The following is a 19,457-nucleotide window of genomic DNA, read 5'->3' on the forward strand; positions in this document are numbered from 1 at the left end:
GAGCTATTTTACCGGGAACAAAGCGACTGTAAAATGGCGACCCAGACGGAGCGCGTTTTTCGTCTCTATTAACTAAATTATTTATTCATTAGTCCCGATTAAACGCTATTTACTTGCATTTTAGAGTTTCGTGATAAAAAAAGACAACCAAAAACGAAACACCTAGGTTTTCGAGAAATTTTTTAGATGCCCCGGTATTTAGCTTTCGTGACCCGGTGCTGGGTCGTGACCCACCATTTGGGAAACGCTGGAGTAGAGTATTTCTATGAGGAATGTTTTGTAATAATATCTTCCCAACGGTCCTAAGGCAAAGAAGTAGTTGAACAGGTGAAAAAAAAAGAGTGTCTTGAGTTGTAAAGGAAAGGTCATCGAGGTTTTTAGAGTCCGATGCGACTCTGAATATGATGTGTTTGCCAGAAAAAGACCAAAAGTGTATATCACTTCAATAAAATAATCCAATCGTGTCTGTCAATTCAAGCGTCCTCGAGATTCTACGCAAAACTCAATGATAAGACTGTGCAGATGCGCGACATTAAATATTATAGCCCAATGTTGTCCAACCAAAAAAAATTCGTCTAATGTTCAGAATTGCAGTTTCAATTTTCAAACATCATCAGACTATGCTAGACTGTATAGAGCCACAAACAGAATCAGCACACACACACACACACACACACACACACACACACACACACACACACACACACACACACACACACACACACACACACACACACACACACACACACACCAAATAAGCAATTCTACCATTGATCGAGATTAAGGAACTGTAAGCAGAAGTTTTGAATCATATACATTTACCATGACACAAATGAAGGAAAAGAGAATAAAGGAGAAAAACTCATCATCGAGTGAAGTCCTACTATGTTCGATACGCTGTCACCATAAACAAAAATTGTCTCAGCTATCTTATTTGCTCTAGTAAACGGCTCTCCATTTTATCGCAATCCGACGATGGGATTAGTGACCTATCATTTGCTTAACTTGAAACTGCAGCGATAACGACACACACACACACACACACACACACACACACACACACACACACACACACACACACACACACACACACACACACACACACACACACACACACACACACACACACAACACAGAGCGAGCGAGCAAGAGAGAGACAAAAAAGCATAAAAAGAACAATGTTTATTCTATCTTAAAACGCCTACGACTAGGCAATATTTGCAATCGCGTTACTATATTGATGCAACAAAAAAATTTAAAGGTAGAGGGCGCTTTGCTGAATTGATCGAGTCGCTCATGAACAAATCACAGAAACTTGCATAAGCTTCATCTATCTGTTTATATTCTACGCTTATCGAATTGTAGAAAGTGAGGAGTCCATATCTCTTCTACTTATTTACATATCTGGCCTGCAACCAGTGCATTAAACCTTCACTGCTTAACCCTAAATTATGAAGATATGAAAGATGAAGCATACATCTGTGGCAACTAATTAGTGTCAATATTCTGTTCAAATCTTCAGTGCAATTCAGTTGAATTACGTCACGGTATATAATTATGCCTGAATACGTTATGACAAAATGAGATAGTCAAACTGTAAAAAATAAATAAATAAATAAATAAATAAAAATAAAAATCTAGAAGAGTTTTTAATACAGTCCTGATGACACAAATGAAGATATGTGCACGAACACACACTCACACGTATTGACGTGAAATTCTCCTCCATCCTAATATTACAAACCTAAATTGTATCGAAATATTTTCTTTAAGTGTCCTTAACATCATTTAAGAAAACACTTGTATATACCTTGTTGTAGATGACCCAATGAGGGTCAATTTGAGAATCTCCCTCAGGATCTAGGACTACAGTCTGATAAGCTCGGAAATCGGTAGCATACACTTTTCGATTGTCCGGACAAACGTCTAGATGATCTGGAACCGAATCTCCGTCGAAATCTTCACGACAGACATCGCCAACACCAGTACCTAATTGAAAGAAAATGTTATCACTTGGTTGGATAAGGACAAATGAAATATTACTAAAATATTACTATTAATATTGTAATAATATCTATTAATATACTCAGAAGGGAAGTTTATTATTTTAGCACCTCATGTATAACAAATAAACAAAACGTTTTCAATCTATTCGATCCCTTGCTGCACAGAAAATTTTTTCTCATATTCTGATAGATCAAAAATATTTTCGCTCCATCTATTATAAATTAATTCACAGCAAAGTGAAAAAGTAGGAGATAATAAAATGCAATAGGTGTTAGTTATAAAAATCAGCATTAATAGATCTACTAGAAGATCTACTGCCTGCATTGATTTTGGCATCGATCTTTGGGTGCGAGCTATGTTGCACCATCCGTCTGGGCAACGTGTGTTGACTGTTTCTTTATGACAATCTGATCTTTTGTCTGTCGATAAGTGTTTCGTCTGAAGCTTCGTGAAATATAGAGACCCCCCCCTTCGAATATACACGTATTTGCAAATAAATTGTTGTGTGGCTAAATTTATATGTTTTAGCATTTCATGCTATTAAGGAAGAAATTTTCTTACAAAACATTAAAGGCTCATTCCATCTTCATTTTATTATTATTATTATTATTGTTATTATTATTATTATTATTATTATTATTATTATTATTATTATTATTATTAAGACAGACTTCTAGGGAGTCAGAGACTCATCGAGGGAGGAAACATACTACACGCATCATACTTATTCTTGAATTCATTCACACTGCCTGCACTCCCAACATCCAAAGGCAATCCATTCCAATCACGCACCACCCTCTGAGAGAAAATTCTAGCTCTCACTCCCTTCTTGGCGGCATTCAATACCCTATTCTCCTTTCTTCACCCGCCATAAATTGAAAAATTCCATTAGCTGAAATCCTGTATGACCCTTCGAAGTCTCAATCCTATCACCCCTCTTTCTCCTGTTTGCTAGTGTATGCAGTCTACAAATTCTCAATCTGTCTTCATAATCAGTATTCCACAATCCTGATATCATTTTTAACACTCTATTTAATATATCAGAATCATAACAGAAACCAGGAGTCCAGACCTGCGCACAATAGTCCAAGTGAGGTCTTATCAAGGCCTTGTAAAGAGGCAAAATAACATCCTTATCTTTACATGTGAACGTTCCTTTCAGCATTGCAATTATCTTTTCAGTTGTATTTGCAATCTTTGCCACATGGCCTTAAACTTCAACTTCCTATATTAACACTCCAAGATCCCTAGCCTCATCAGTTTCTTCTAGCCTAATCCCACCAATATAATACGACATTGGATATCTAATCATGTCGAAGTGAATGACTTTACATTTACTGACATTGAGCTGACACCCATCCATTTTCCCACACCCACAATTCCAGCTTAGAAATGAATTTTTCTTGATTCAACAGATAATATTGTAAAATTTACGCCTTCTAAATATATTAAGAAAATAAAAGAAACAGAAAAAAAAAAGTTTTATGCGCCCAACATCATCATCAATGCAGTACTTTTTGCGGATCACATGATTCTTGAATTGCTGTTTAATCCCTCGTAAGGATTCTGTTGACTGTTTTCTTCGCACATTTTCCAGATGAGGAATGCAACAGGCAAGATTTTCGCCCAAACACATTTCTCTGCTTCGTGATAAACATCCAATTAATTATTCTCATTCTGCATATTTTTGTGTGTCTTTTAGAACAATGCACTGTTGCTCTCGGAAAACGTTTCTTTCTATTACAGTTTGCCTCCATCTTTTTTTTTTTTTTTTGGTCTCATCTGTATGATTTCTTTCTTCGTTCCAGCATTCAGTAATCTGATTATCTCCTAAGATGCTCGCATATCATTTCGTCTCACCGCCTCCTGTGCCTCCGATTTTTCATGTAATCTTCCTTATCCCTCTTTGCGTCTCACTTCATTTTTTGTTATCTGTTGCTTTATCAAACTGCCTCCTGAATTCAAGTATTCGATTTTAACGCTCGTGTTTCTTTTTTTCTTTCCTATTCCGCCCCTAATACTTTATTGAATATCGGATAGTCGATTCTTTTCTCTCGTATTCTTTCGTTTATTTCGTGTATTTGAAACAAGGCAAGCGTTAAAATGCATTCCCATTTTCACTTGGAATGTTTTCCTTCACTTATTCTCATATAAACAAAATTGTATTTTATTGTGATTCTCATAAGGGATGTTTTTGTTTTCGTTTTCTACTAAATATGTAAACAACCAGATTTAGAACTCTTCTCTACATCTTTCTGCTCAGTAACTCTCTCTCTTTCTATCTATCTCTTCATATATTGAATACAAAATAACATCCAAAGTATTCATAATTAGTTGACTTATAGGAACGTTTTTCTAAATTGGCAAATGCACTCTTTTTTTATTATAGAAACACGTTGTCTTGTACACCCTCTGTCCAAAAAGAATCCGAACTTTACGAAAAAAGAAGAAACTAGTGGAGCCACCTGTTGTATCTTTCTGTTGTCGAAAGCGGCATCCTTCATTAGTGTTGTGTCAACCGTTTATGACATTTGTTTCATTACAAGCCGAATTATAGTGCCAAGAGTGACAGTGTGTTTTGACGAACGGTCGGTCGTCACGATATTCATGCCGTACGCGACGAATTCTCGCTATCAATCGCTTCAAAACTTCGAGATAAAACTCACCATTGATCGTTTGACCAGGTGGAACGAATTCTTTGTGGATAATGCTGTTGGAATCATACAAACAAATCAGCATTTACTTTTGACTTTTCTAAGCGACTTTTTTTCGGATGCCACTCTTCTGGTGGTCTCCACACAGCACTCTGGAGCTTTGTTTCCGGCTCATACTCAAAATACCACGTTTCGCCACCAGTAACGATCGTTTCAAGGGAGTTTGAGTCCTTACGAGGTACGGACTCAAACTATTTAATTCCCACTTTTGGTTTTAATGAGATCCTTGCAGTGTTCAATTCGATACATTTTTTGGTCGTCGGTCAACTTGTGGGGAACAAATCGCAAATTCAATTTACGAAGGTCCAAAGTCTCGGTCAAAATGTTATGCACAGTTAATTTTGGAATCCCCAATTCATTTTCAATCAATCTCACGGACGATTTCGGGTTTTCTTTGATGAAATCGCGCACTTTTGGGATGTTACCTTCGCTCAGTAGAGTTTTTGGACGGCCCGACTTTTCATCGTCCTCAAGCCTCTCACGACCACTTTGAAATCGCATAAACCACTCGTAAACTTGAGTACAGGATAAGCATTTATCATCGTATGCTTTTTGAAGCAGTTGATGCGTTTCGGTAAAACGTTTGCCAAGTTTAACACAAAAGTCAATCGCAGCTCTGTTTGAAACTCATTTTCCAATCGTTCGTCAAAACACACTGTCACTCTTGGCACTACAACTGGGCTTCTAATGAAACAAATGTCATAAAAAGTTGATACAACACTAATGAAGGCTGACGCTTTCGACAACAAAAAGATACAACAGGTGGCGCCACCAGTTTCTTCTATTTTCGAAAAGTTCGGTTTCTTTTTGGACAGAGGGTGTATATCTACTTCGTTATTTTATATCTCTTTTAATCTGGTTATATTAATACGCTATTGTTCTTCCTTTCCTGTACTTCGAGAGAGAGAGAGAGAGAGAGAAAAGAATTTGTTTCCTCTTTGACCGGTCTTCCATTTCGTGACTGTTGGTCTAAATTCCAAGAATTTTCTGAACATGGTGGAAATGTCCTTGAAATATTTACTACTGGGAAAAGACAATGGCATCTCTAATATTAATTGGTATCGTAGATGAGAAATAAGGAATTAATGCCAGATACCGTCTAATGTTTACCAAGACAGCGAATCGTAATCTGTAATTATTGTACGTAAATAATTTGTGCGTAATCTTTCTACATTTAAACCATGAGATGAGACATTCTACGACCAGAACGTGGTTTTACTTAAGTCGCAGTGAGCCAAAAGAAGTAAATTAAATTGACAGTCACCCATTGACTGGTAGTTTGCATTCACTAAATGTTGTTCTTCTCTTCCATATGGTATATTTATAGAAGAAAAGGGCAATAGATCCGATGCGTAGAAGTTTCAGAAGCATACATTTTAGTTATCGGTATTTAAATAAGACAGCCTCCCTATCTCAGTCAGTTTTGATGTTACCTTATGGTTGTAAACACATAGGCTCGAATTTTATTCAGAACGCGAACTTTTTCAAGCGAATGTGTGTTAGCCTGTCTCATATGTTTTTTCCTTTTTTGTCCTGGTTTTTTTCGTCTGGAAATTCAGGATTTTCAACTGGCAATTAGTAAAAACAGCCAGGAGAATACAAGCAATTTATATAAAAATATATATATTTCGGCTTGAAATCACCTTATCCTAAAATTATGATTAGGAAATCCAAGGATATTTGGAAGGATGTAGGCACTTAATGGCTTCTTATGATGGAACCAGTTCAAACACTCTTGCCAATAACAATAATCCGACTCAAACCAGAATATATGTTTCTTGGAAAAATTTCTTCAATATTGCTTTTTTGCTCCATTCACATTTCCTTCTAAGTGATTTTAGATTGCCAAAGAATTTATTCTAATTATATATGTTAATATATAATGATAATATTATAAAATAATACGCGATCTTATTTGACCGTTGATTACATGTTCAGTTTAGTAGGCCGTTTACACACATCTACAATGACGAAATATTTGATTTGCGATCCTCAAAATGTATAAATGGTTTATTTTATTGTATTTTTGTACGTACTTTTTTGAAAATTCTTCCGAAACAGACACGATGGTTTAACTGAGATTTCGAATCCATGTCTTGTCATCCAAAATTATTATTTAGACAGTTTTAAGAGAAACAAAGAAGGGAAACCGTCGAAATTATATATTCAATAACTTCCTAAACGATAGATGGAAGTGACTATATTTATACTTTGGTTGTTTTTATTTTTTTAATGTCAAAAGATTATTTGACATTAATATAATTTTTCAATTGTAAGAATGACACTTTGTCATTCTTACACGTTAGAAAAATACAAATAATAAATAAATAAATAAATATTTGTTTACAGGTAATAAGAATCATTCCAGCATTATAATGAGTAAATGAAAAAAGCTATTGCTAACATTATTTATTTTTATATTTCACCAAGGAATGATTTTAAATCTATGACCTATTTAGCCCCATAGAAGCAATAAAGGCTAATGCAGCTAGTGTACCAAAAGTCTGTTAGTTGCGTGTATTCTAATAAAAGGTATGAAAAAATTAACATAAATGTACACTAGCTGAAGCGTCTGTTATATTATTCCAAGTTCTTGTTCTTGTTTATGGCTACGTTGTAGAATGTGATACGCTCGATTAGTGCGCCTAATGCGTTCTCTAAAACAGGCGCATTAATCGAAAACGCACTAATCGAATATAATACCCTATGGGAAAATGTATAATTCGTTCCTCAGATTTCTTTTTTGACCCTTAATTTTTTTATAAAAGAATTAGGGTGTCTCAGAGCCTAGTTAAAGGAAAACCATGAAGCTGAAAGACAATAAAACATATTCAAATTATAAATCTATTATTCCACTTCTTAACAAAGAATTGAGCTAACGTAGTTTGGCGGCCATTTTGTTTCCTTTTTCATACAACCGACGGTATGGCCCTATTGCCTCTTCTGCAAATTTTACTGGTTCTCTCTTCATCAGGGTCAGCCTCTAAGCATTGCTGCTTAAAAACTTCGATTGTACGAAAACTATTTTCGAATTGTTTCCGTGAAACCTCTTTGGGCTGATCAGTGATTACATTTTCTTCATATTCTTCAGGATCTTCCCGCTGTGCATCTAAATTTAGCAGGTCGGAACCACTCAACTTCTCAGAATGAGATTTAATTAACTTATATTCATTTGAAAGACTCTAAAATCATTTGCACAATGTGGAAGAATGTGCTTCCAAATGGATCGCATATTGCTAGCAGTAATTTCATTCGACTTTGCGACTTTATAACCAGGCTGAGATTTCACTGATTTCGCTAGAAAAGTCTTGGAAGGCATTCGCTTTCAAAAAAAAGGCCGGTTTCATCCACATTAAATATTTGTTGATCATAATAGTATCCTTCTTACACAAATTCTTTTACTCATGATTAAAGGTTAGGAAAATAATTTAAAATAAAAAAGTAAGGAAAGCAATTGCACGTGACATGATCAGCAACTATGTAAAGCAGATGACATAAATTTTGGCGGTAAATTTGGAACATAGTGTACATATCCTAATAGTGTAGTATGCCATTAAAAAATAACTTTGTAAAATGTTTGAAATCGATAACTAAATTATTTCATCCTGGTGAGTGATTTTTTAAATAGTTAACCATAAAAAATGTATAGATCGAAAATTTTTAAAATCTGTAACATTTATTTTTAAGATGTATATAGGCGCACTAATCGAATTTTAGAGGAGCACTAATCGAATTTGGGTATCGAAAAAAACAAAACGACGCACTAATCGGGAGCGCATTAATCGAGGTAGCTATCTACAGCATTAATCGATGCTGTAGATAGCTACAAAATCCAACCTTCCCAATCAGTGAATGATTGATTTTTTACCTCATCGAAACTTGTTAAATGGTCTACAGTCACACTTTAACAGATCGATTATGCCAATCGTACTACTTCTTTCTATGTTAACCTCCATGGTAGTAATATTGTCTAGCAGAGTTATACTTGCTGCCCAATCAGACCATTCTGCACTATTGACATCGCCCGTCCATGATTGAACCACCAACTTCTATTCCGGAACAACAAATATTGCTCCCAGTATACAAGAAGTTATCTACTGATGAATGTCACTCGATGTGACATTTTGGGGCCGCGTTATAATGTGGCATGAATATGGACAGTAACAGACACTATGTTTAGGAAGTATATTGCATTGTCGCTAGAAAATGGCGAAAAGTAGATTACGAACTCATCTCTTCTTTCATATCATGTTTAGAGCATTTCAGTGTGTGTGTTTGTGTGATATACGCAGTAAGAAAAACTATATATGAACCACGCTCATAAGTCTAACGATATTAAAGATAAGACAAATTTTAGAAGAAATACAGGGTGTCCCAAAATTCACGCAAGATTTAAATTTAGCGACATCTGTGCGGTAAAGTGTTGCCAACGAGAAAAAAAAAGACAGCGTGACAGTTGACAGTTCAGGGTTATTAAAAATGGAGCGCTACACGAAAGAACAACGCATAACAACGATTATGGAACAACAACAAGTGGATGCTTATTTTTTGAGCAAAATCATCTTCAGCGATGAGGCTCATTTTCATCTTGATGGCTTCGTTAATCGACAAAATTGTCGCATTTGGGGTTCAGAAAATCCACGAGTGATTGTTGAGAAACAAATGCATCCACAACGTGTCACTGTTTGGTGCGGAGTTTGGACTGAAGGCATCAACGGTCCATTCTTCTTCGAAAATGCGGCTGGTAAGGCAATAACAGTTAATGGTGCTCGCTATCGCGACATGATAATCCAGTTTTTTGTGCCTAAATTGCAAGATATGGATGTAGACGGCATGTGGTTTCAACAAGACGGTGCCACATGCCATACAGCCCGAGAAACAATTCAATTACTGAATGAGTCATTTCCTGGTCGTGTAATTTCCCGTTTTGGTGATCAGAATTGGCCGCCCAGATCACGTGACTTAACGCCGTTGGACTTTTTCCTTTGGGGTTTTTTGAAGTCTAAGGTTTATGTCAACAAGCCCACGACCACCCACGCCTTGAAGGAGGAAATTGAGCGCCGTATCAACGAAATTCAGCCACATTTATGCAAAACGGTCATGGAAAATTTCGACAAAAGAGTGCGTATGTGCCAGAAGATGTGGAGGCCATTTACCAGATATGCTATTACATGCATAACCCTATACTGTATACTTTATGAATCAATAAGAAATTACAATTTTTAATTAAAAACCTGTGTTTTCTATCAAAATTACTTCTTGCGTGAATTTTGGGACACCTTATATTTGAAAACCTATCATCATTAAAAAAAATAAAAAAACTCTTCGGAATAGAGAAAAATTTATTTTTATCTTTCTTGGAAAAATGCTACTCGAAAATATTCTCATGAGAAATTAGATATCGATTAAAATGCAACGAATATGCAATGAGTAAACTTGAACAATAGAGTATTACACTCTAGCCGAACGAAGACCGCATAAAAGTAAAATTTATTTCAAAATACTTGGTCATAATTGAGTTTAGAAATATTCATCGAATAAAAAAATTCATACTCATCGCAATAATTTACCTAAACATGAAGCGTGTAGTAAAGTTTATCCGTGAGAACTATTATAACAAGAGAAATGGGAAGGAGAAAAAATGTGAATTATTAAATAGCTTTCTAGACGCAAGATATTGATCTCAACTTATTTTCAATGTAACTGAGAAGAAAAACATCTGTTTGGCCAAATGGCTTATCATAATGGATTATTACTATTGCCGAAATGGATTAATTCACTCTAAGAAAATATTATTAATGTACGTACTATAAGAATGGACTAAGAATATAGAAGTTTATAATGTAAAATGTATATTTGATATCTTTTAATTTTAAAATTTAAATTAAAAATTTTAAAGTAACCAATCTAGGAGTCCTTCAAAAATCTACTCTTCAAATACATCTCCCCACACGACTCCACAAACAGCGTAACAAAAACTGTAATTGGGAAGCGATCTAACTAATTTAAGATTAATAAAATTTGTTGGGAAAAGATACTCTCAATATTTTCCCAACAACTGATGCAAATAAAATCAAAACGAAAAAAAGTAAGAAAAAATCAACTATAACAACGATTTAAGACAATATTACAAAAGATGCTTTAAGAACAATATTCTTGCATTTCATGGGAATTGAATTTCGAGCTATATTTTGCCTTATGCAGCAAAAATATAGTGTAGGCAGTTTATTTATACAGGGTGTCCCAAAATTCACGCAAGAAGTAATTTTGATAGAAAACACAGGTTTTTAATTAAAAATTGCAATTTCGTATTGATTCATAAAGCATACAGTATAGGGTTATGCATGGAATAGCATATCGGGTAAATGGCCTCCACGGCTTTGCTGGCACATACGCACTCTTTTGTCGAAATTTTCCATGACCGTTTTGCATAAATGTGGCTGAATTTCGTTGATACAGCGCTCAATTTCCTCCTTCAAGGCGCGGGTGATCGTGGGCTTGTTGGCATAAATCTTAGACTTCAAAAAACCCCAAAGAAAAAAGTCCAACGGCGTTAAGTCACATGATCTGGGCGGCCAATTCTGATAACCAAAACGGGAAATTACACGACCAGGAAATGACTCATGCAGGTAAATGAATTCTTTCTCGGGCTGTATGGCATGTTGCACCGTCTTGTTGAAACCACATGTCGTCCATATCCATATCTTGCAATTTAGGCACAAAAAACTGTATTATCATGTCGCGATAGCGAGCACCATTAACTGTTATTGCCTTACCAGCCGCATTTTCGAAGAAGAATGGACCGATGATGCCTCCAGCCCAAAATCCGCACCAAACAGTGACACGTTGTGGATGTATTTGTTTCCCAACAATCACTCGTGGATTTTCTGAACCCCGAATGCGACAATTTTGTTGATTAACGAAGCCATCAAGATGAAAATGAGCCTCGTCGCTGAAGATGATTTTGTTCCAAAAATAAGCATCCACTTGTTGTTGTTCCATAATCCATTCAACGAACTCTCTTCGCTGTGTGTGGTCATTTTTAATAACCCTGAACTGTCAGCTGTCACGCTGTCTTTTTTTTTTTTCTCGTTGGCAACACTTTACCGCACAAATGGTGCTAAATTTAAATCTTACGTGAATTTTGGGACACCCTGTAGCATATTATGCCATAAGGTTTCAGATCATTTTGCTAAAGTTTGAAACTAATATAAAAACTGCCTGAAAGAGCAAGGAGAGCAAGTAAATTTGGGAAAGATGTCAAATTTCAAATTGCAACTAGAGAATAGCTATAGATGCAAAACCAAATTTAATAATTGGGGATATGTATTATGAATAAATAAATAAATATTACTTTGGAATTCGGTAACAATTTGAACCAGTAAAATCTATTCAAAGTGTCTCACTAAATTTACTATGGCACACCTCAATACTTTCAGTTTCCAGTTAATTATCAACCTCAACTCTGGGTATCTATTCATATTTGTCAGTTTTCTGCTTGCCTCCCGCCAGTGAAGATTACAGCAGACCTGAAATGCCCATCTAGTCAGTCAAACTTTAAAATTTACTATTGTATTATATTTTATTATAAGTTTGAATGACAGAAGAAAGTGTGAGAATTCCAATACGTCACAGAGCGACTCGCAGAGTGGCACGTCATAGTTTTGCACACGTAGCTGTCCATGCAATACAATACATGGCCGGATTTATTTTCTTAATCGCCTCTCTACAGAAACAACAGGAATAGAAAGAGTGAACACGCATTAAACGATGGTGTCCTTTGATGTTAGTCTGGTATTTCATCGCATAAAAATTCCTTTGGTCTTCTCTGCACATTGTGAGATAAAGCAAGGAGAGCAAGTAAATATTCCAGGTGACTACCATGCATTCGTTGATCTGATACTGCGTTGAAGACGAACGGTACGCAGTGTTGTGCCGCGCAATGACCCTCATAATCACTATAAGCTTTCTATGACTTTCAGCTGCCTTATCATAGCAGTTTACACATAGAGCAAGCTTTAGCTTAAGTAGGGCCAAAATGTACGTGAACTACAAAAAACAGCAACTGAATCTTCTTGCATAAAAAAGACTTAAACGAGCACATCTCCTGCAGTCATTGCATTCCTGTATTGCGTGCAGACAGCACCACTTCCAAACAGTTAAAATAAATTTGAACTTTATCGATGAATAACGATGAGGTTTTCAAATTCTATTTAAACTGCGCGATGATTCATTTTCTTTCTCATCACTGATAATCCATCCCTGGATGCACAGAAGACCTCAAATGCACAAACCGTATAATATATACGTAAAGAATGGTGAAGTTTGACCAACACCTACCTACGCAATTGAACGACTAATGTGAGAAACGTATAAAATAAACAGGCTCTTCCCTGTCTGTGATACGAAGATAAATTTGGCTGCATGTTGTATGCGTATATCTTGGTGAATATAAATAAGCTGTTGTTGGTTGTTGGTTCCCGTTTAGCAGGTGGCTCACTGACAAAGATCTCGGTGACTACTAATTTGTCACGAGAAACTGTTTCGAAGGTACTGTCAGGTTTAAAAAAAAAAGAAATAAAGACGTCGTATAAGAGGAAAAGCTATGGGAGAAAACACTCGACGACAGTGTAGTGCAGAGTTCAATATGGATCGTGAACATCCTTGGAATAAAATACCCAGGGAACTTTGCTGGACAAATATATATTAACATGGTTTCTCTATAATCAACTTCGACTTCTCTTTACGGATTTAATAGTATGGAGTTGCATATAGTTGAAAATCAATCACAAATGAAATGGTTTAACTCATTCCGAAAAAAAAGTTGGGATGTTTCCCTGCATTCTTGTCGTGAGCGATTACCAGCATCCCATGATAATTCTTTTCTCCCCCTCTTATTCTGATCAGTACCTGTACTTCGGACTTTAAATTTCTTCTAGGGAAGAATTACAACTCTGCACGTTCAAGTATTATCATTGTTCCTTAGAAAATAATTCCTTTATTGTAATACCAAATACCTGAATAGAAAGCAACCTCTCTAGCAGTAATCCTAAGTTAATGGCGTGGTTACGACACATAAAATGCGTAGATGTTCTCCAGCTTACATAACAGTAACAGTAAAATATAATTGTCTGAGAGAATCGCTGCGAACTTTATGGCAAACCTTCAGTTTGTTGTCAGGCTAAAGTTTGTGCTATTTTGCATACTAAGTGAATGAATAAAATTACATTCTACAATCTAATAGCGTATTCCAAACAAACTTTTAATAAGTTCCTCGGGAATAACGACTTCTGGAAGCATGCCATTGCCAAGATTATCCACACACTTCATAATACAGAAGGGTGGTTCCGAAAATTCAATTTTCTCTGCATAAATTTGGACACTGTAATATAATACTTGGAAAAATCAATGACGAAATTAACAGAACCACATCTATCTTGTTACAGATGAAATCTGTCTTGGTTCGTTTATTCTTGATTATTATACGTCAGTATCCAAACTTATTTGGGTAATGTTCAGGATCTCCCCTTTCCAGGCCTATTCCATAGTCATCTCTAAATTCAGGTTGGTAATTATCAGGCACTAAATTCAGGTTCCACCTTTTATACCCTCCAAGATTCCTGCCACCTTAGGAGATTTTGATTCCAACTCTCGACAACATACAAATAGCGGCAGACCCGATTATTATTATTATTATTATTATTATTATTATTATTATTATTATTATTATTATTATTATCGGATTTTTACCAAGAAAAAAAACATGTCTGCCTAAGGTGACAACGGAATCAACTCCTCGAAATACCTAAATTCACCTTTATACCAGGATAACGTAACTAAATCAAAATGTGTTTATTTGCTTCTTGATGTATGTTCTGTGGCTACTCTGCGTTTTATTCTGAATGAAAAGGCCAAATTTAATGAAGTAGGTTGTCTATTAAATGCTACATTTATGACGATATATCACAATACATCAGATCGTCATGGCCCAACTGAGATTGTTGTCAAAAACAGCTGAGAAAACATCTTCCTTTTGTCTCAATTTACTTCAACAAAGAGATTATTTAAATCAGAAGAAAATGATGGAATGAGGAGCAGTTAAATATCGAATGTGCTAATTTCTTAGATAAACAACGAGAATATAATAATCATATAATAAGAGGTGATACTATGTAGACTTGAAGCGCAAAATATCTAAATCATTGTAAATGAAGTTAGTTTAATTAGCGCTTTCTTATTGATTAAACAAATGCATGTTGTTAACGTTTCAGATCAAACTTTAACAACATATTCTAATATTATCAAAATAATGATGATTAGCGGCAAATCACATTTTCCATCATTGTAATAGAATGTCAATGCCAATATCGAAGCCAAAGTTGGAAATCTATAATCTATCATATGTCTAAATTAAGTCTTAAATACACCCTCTGTTTAAAAAGAAACGGAACTTTTCGAAAATAGAAGAAACCAGTGGCGCCACCTGTTCTATCTTTTTGTTGTCGTCAGCGGCAACAAAAACCTTCATTAGTGTTGTGTCAAATGTTTATGACATTTGTTTCGTTACAAGCCAGGTTATAGTGCCATGAGTTGCAGTCTGTTTTGACGAACGGTCGGAAAATGAGTTTCAAACAGAGAGCTGCGATTGACTTTTGTGTTAAACTTGGTAAAAGTTTTACCAAAACGCATCAAATGCTTCAAAAAAGCATACGGTGATGGATGCTTATTCCGTACTCAAGTTTACGAGTGGTTTAAGCGATTTCTAAGTGGTCGTGAGACTCTTGAGAACGACGAAAAATCGGGCAGTCCAAAAACTGGCCTGAGGGAAGTTAACATCCAAAACGTGCGTGATTTCATCAAAGAACATCCGAAATCGTCCGTCAGATTGATTGAAGATGATTTGGCGATTCCAGAATCAACTGTGCGTAACATTTTGACCGAGAGTTTGAGCTTTCGTAAATTGAATTCGCGATTTGTTCCCCACAAGTTGACCGACGACCAAAAAATGTATCGAATTTAACACTGCAAGGACCTCATTAAAACCGCTCGTAAGGACTAAAATTGAAACGATCGTTACTGGTGACGAAACGTGGTGTTTTGAGTATGAGACCGAAACAAAGCGCCAGAGTGCCGAGTGAACACCATCAGAAGATGGGCATCCGAAAAAAAGTCGCTTGGAGAAGTCAAAAGTAAAGACAATGCTGATTAGTTTCTACGATCCCAAGGGCATTATCCACAAAGAATTCGTCCCGCCTGGCCAAACGGTGAATGGTGAGTTTTATCTCGAAGTTTTGAAGCGATTGATAGCGAGAATTCGTGGCGTACGGCATGAATATCGTGACTACCGACGTTCGTTAAAACACACTTCACTCTTGGCACTACAACTAGGCTTCTAATGAAATAAATGTCATAAACAGTTAACACAACACTAATAAAGGTTGCCGCTTTCGACAACAAAAAGATATAACAGGTGGCCCCACTAGTTTCTTCTATTTTCGAAAAGTTCGATTTCTTTTTGGATAGAGGGTATATTTTACAATCAAAATTCGGAGAGTTTATGGGTGACAAACGGCATATTTGCTGACTTAACCCATACACAAGCACCCACCCACCCACCCTCCCACACACATACACACACACACACACAACAAACTATGCACTTACAAAAAGGAATGGCAAATTATAGTACTATTTATAGATCCAACAGATGAAAACTTAAATTAAGAATTCGAAGATCACAATATCCTTCTTTAAAAATATGTTTATAACAGTTACTTATTTAAAATGTGTTATTAAGTGTATTGTATTTCCTTACTGAATACGTTGTGAAAAGTATCCAAAACATAGTTTTTCTTTGTTTATTATTTAGAACGAAGCCGAAGCTTCTCTTTACGGTTCAAGGCTGCATTAGCATTACTTCCTTAATCGAAATGAGAAAGGACACACATCGCACTTGACGTCACTGACATTAAATTAGAGGAAAGAATACAATTAAGTGATTCGTTTAATTAATCTAAACAACTTCCATCTATAATGACACTTATGGCAAGTTGAATTTGTGCTGGGTGTGTGAGAACTCAGACGTGAGGTTATTTATGCACTGCTGTCAAGGAAAATATTTGTCAACAAATCGGAATTACATATGGGTGGGTTAGAATGTTCTCACTCGTATCATTTATTGCATGTTCGATGTTAATTGAACTATATGTTGTACGAAAATAACCTTGTAAAACATTTACCTTTCAAAAAAAGTCAGTATTCAAGAGCAGTGAATTTCCGGAGAGACATACATACTACAGCTAGATAAAATTATCAATTTCGAACTTTTATTTAAAAATTCATTAAAAGAATTTTCAAATGAAAGTTATTTATAGCATATATCACTTTGCTACATTGAGTTCTGCTGGGATAGACTGAATCATTGCTATAATTCAGTTCATATTTTGAGCCTACTGCTATTATTGAAATGCATATTGTACGTAACCATGAGCTCATCAAATTAACACGTAGCGAATCATCGTGTTAACTAATGTACAGCACGTTCTTGGTTCCTTATTCTTCTTTTCCGATCATTTGTCGCTTAAATATGCAAAATAATGCGCTAATCACGATATAATTTAGTATCATTTATAATAGTATGTAAATTAGACAAAGTTGCTATCCTTGATGTGAAGTTTTTTTTTTCGCTATATGCGTAACATATGAATTCCAATGAAATGCTTCCAAACCAAAACAGGGAAGAAGTCTAAAAACCACGATTTCCTATTTCTGAGAACAATGCAGTAAGTAGAAAATAAACAAAAAATAAAAACAAACTTGCACGAAAGCACGCAGGAGGATGAAACTTTGCAAAAGTATATACGCCCATGATAGGACTGAGGACACACGCCATTTTTGTGTGATGACGACATTGAAGCTATTTACGTGGAGTCTCTACTCGGAGAATTTTATTTTTCAAATAAATCCTTAAATACTGTATAATTATCAAGATTAGAAAATAAGAATTTCTAACATTATACAAAGGCGGTAATTTCTTTTTCGGAATTAATTAATTAATATTATTTCGTTGGCCTTAGAAGCCACTCATTGAGGCACAGAGTGAAAAAATAAATAAATAAATAAATAACTCCTCTCAAAGTTTTCAGGAAAAATGGCATTTGATGTCTCCTTCTTTTCAACCAAACTTCATTAAGCTTTTATCATTCAGGTTCCAAGAAGTCTCTCCTTTTGCAAATTGTGCAATAAGTTATATAATGTAGCTAAAGTGAAATATTATAGGGTTTAACCATAAAAATAAACGGGTCTGACGTCGGAGGTGCCTTGCAAGGTCGTTCTTGTAAAACACACCTCATTATGATGATGAAAGTTTTTTCATCATCATAATTTGTTTTTTCCTAGTATCTAAGCTAAAATGACTATTCCAATCCCTGTTTTCGTGCTATGAAAGTAGACTAATGAAGAGAGCTTGCTTCAGTGACCTTCGATTCCGATTATACAAATCAATCTAAATTGAATTATGCTCTAGCTTTCCTTTTTAAAATAATTATTTTGATAATAAAGGATAGGTTTTTGAAATTAAAATTTCGCTAATACTCTTTCTGTCTTTCAACGACAATGTTGTCTACCAGTATAAACTAGTAACAAAATTCAATACATCTTTGACGTCAGATCTAATACTAAAAAAAAAATGAAGTACGGTTGTCTGCTCTGTTTTCAAGTTGTTGTATATTTAATGTACCTTAATTAAATTTTATATTTTACTGATGATCTCCTCTTTTGAATTTCTGAAACTGATTTACACAAGTTCTTTCCGCCATACACAAAAACCTGCATATACTCCATTGATTGCATCTTACCCAGATAGGAGTATTTGAGTCACTGTAGCATTAAATAGTTTTTTTTTTGTTGTTCTGAAATTGGCTGTGCTTCATAAAAATTCTCTAAAAGCATTATTCATAGTTCTTTCTCCTCTTTGTTCTTGATAAGTGAGCAGAACGAACAGACCAATTGGGATTTGCACAAAAATTAATTAATCAGCATTGAATTCGCTCAATGCAGAGGGAGCTATTTACTCTGGAACTAATATTTTATCCCATCTACCAACTCGATTTACGAGATCACATAAAAATCTGCATATTAGAAAAAAGGCCCTCCTTTTTACTCTGGAGATTTATAACTCCTCTCGTTCACCTTTTCCACAGTGAAGCAGATTACGTGAATCGCTTATGCCTGTTACTAATCAAAACAGAACATCTCCTAACATTTTGACCATAACAGATGAAGTATAAAGAAAACAGTCTTTCTTCCTGGTAGATTGCATAACATGAAATGCATTTCTTAATCTTTTCTCTTCATAAACGATCGTAAATACTAAATATACATAACCTTGGCGCTTTATTAATCTAAATTGCTTTTGCTCTTCATTCTATGTTTTATATACAGGGTGGTTCAAAATGATGCGTACAAATTTTGAGGGGGGGAGGTAGAGAACATCAAAATCAACCATATTCACATAGGAAAGCATGACCGGAAGGTACTAACAGGGACACAAAGATACAGAAATAACACAGGGCAGTAAGTAGTGTTTATTTATTTATTCATATGGAGTTTCTTCCCTTTTCTCCCCCGTCCCTATTGGGGAGAGTTGAGCCCCCTCATGGGAGATTAAGTATTTATGGCTGTAGATCCGTGTGTGTTCACGGGGCCGGTTTGCCTGCTTGCAGGATGAAAACCCCC

At 35.4% G+C, this 19,457-nt stretch overlaps 1 protein-coding gene across 1 annotated transcript in view; it reads right to left on the reverse strand.

Moving 5' to 3' along the window:
- Positions 1-19,457, reverse strand: part of LOC150100563 (cartilage oligomeric matrix protein-like) — a 276,264-nt gene that overhangs the window by 48,591 nt on the left and 208,216 nt on the right. The window contains exon 19 of the mRNA XM_090402123.1: positions 1,811-1,989. Within this exon, the coding sequence (XP_090258249.1) occupies positions 1,811-1,989 (179 nt within the window). The remainder of the gene's footprint in view (positions 1-1,810; positions 1,990-19,457) is intronic.

This window comes from Typopeltis vanoorti, chromosome 12 (assembly GCF_054136105.1).
Source record: "Typopeltis vanoorti isolate ZY-2024b chromosome 12, IOZ_Tvanoo_1.0, whole genome shotgun sequence".
Lineage (NCBI taxonomy): Eukaryota > Metazoa > Arthropoda > Arachnida > Uropygi > Thelyphonidae > Typopeltis > Typopeltis vanoorti.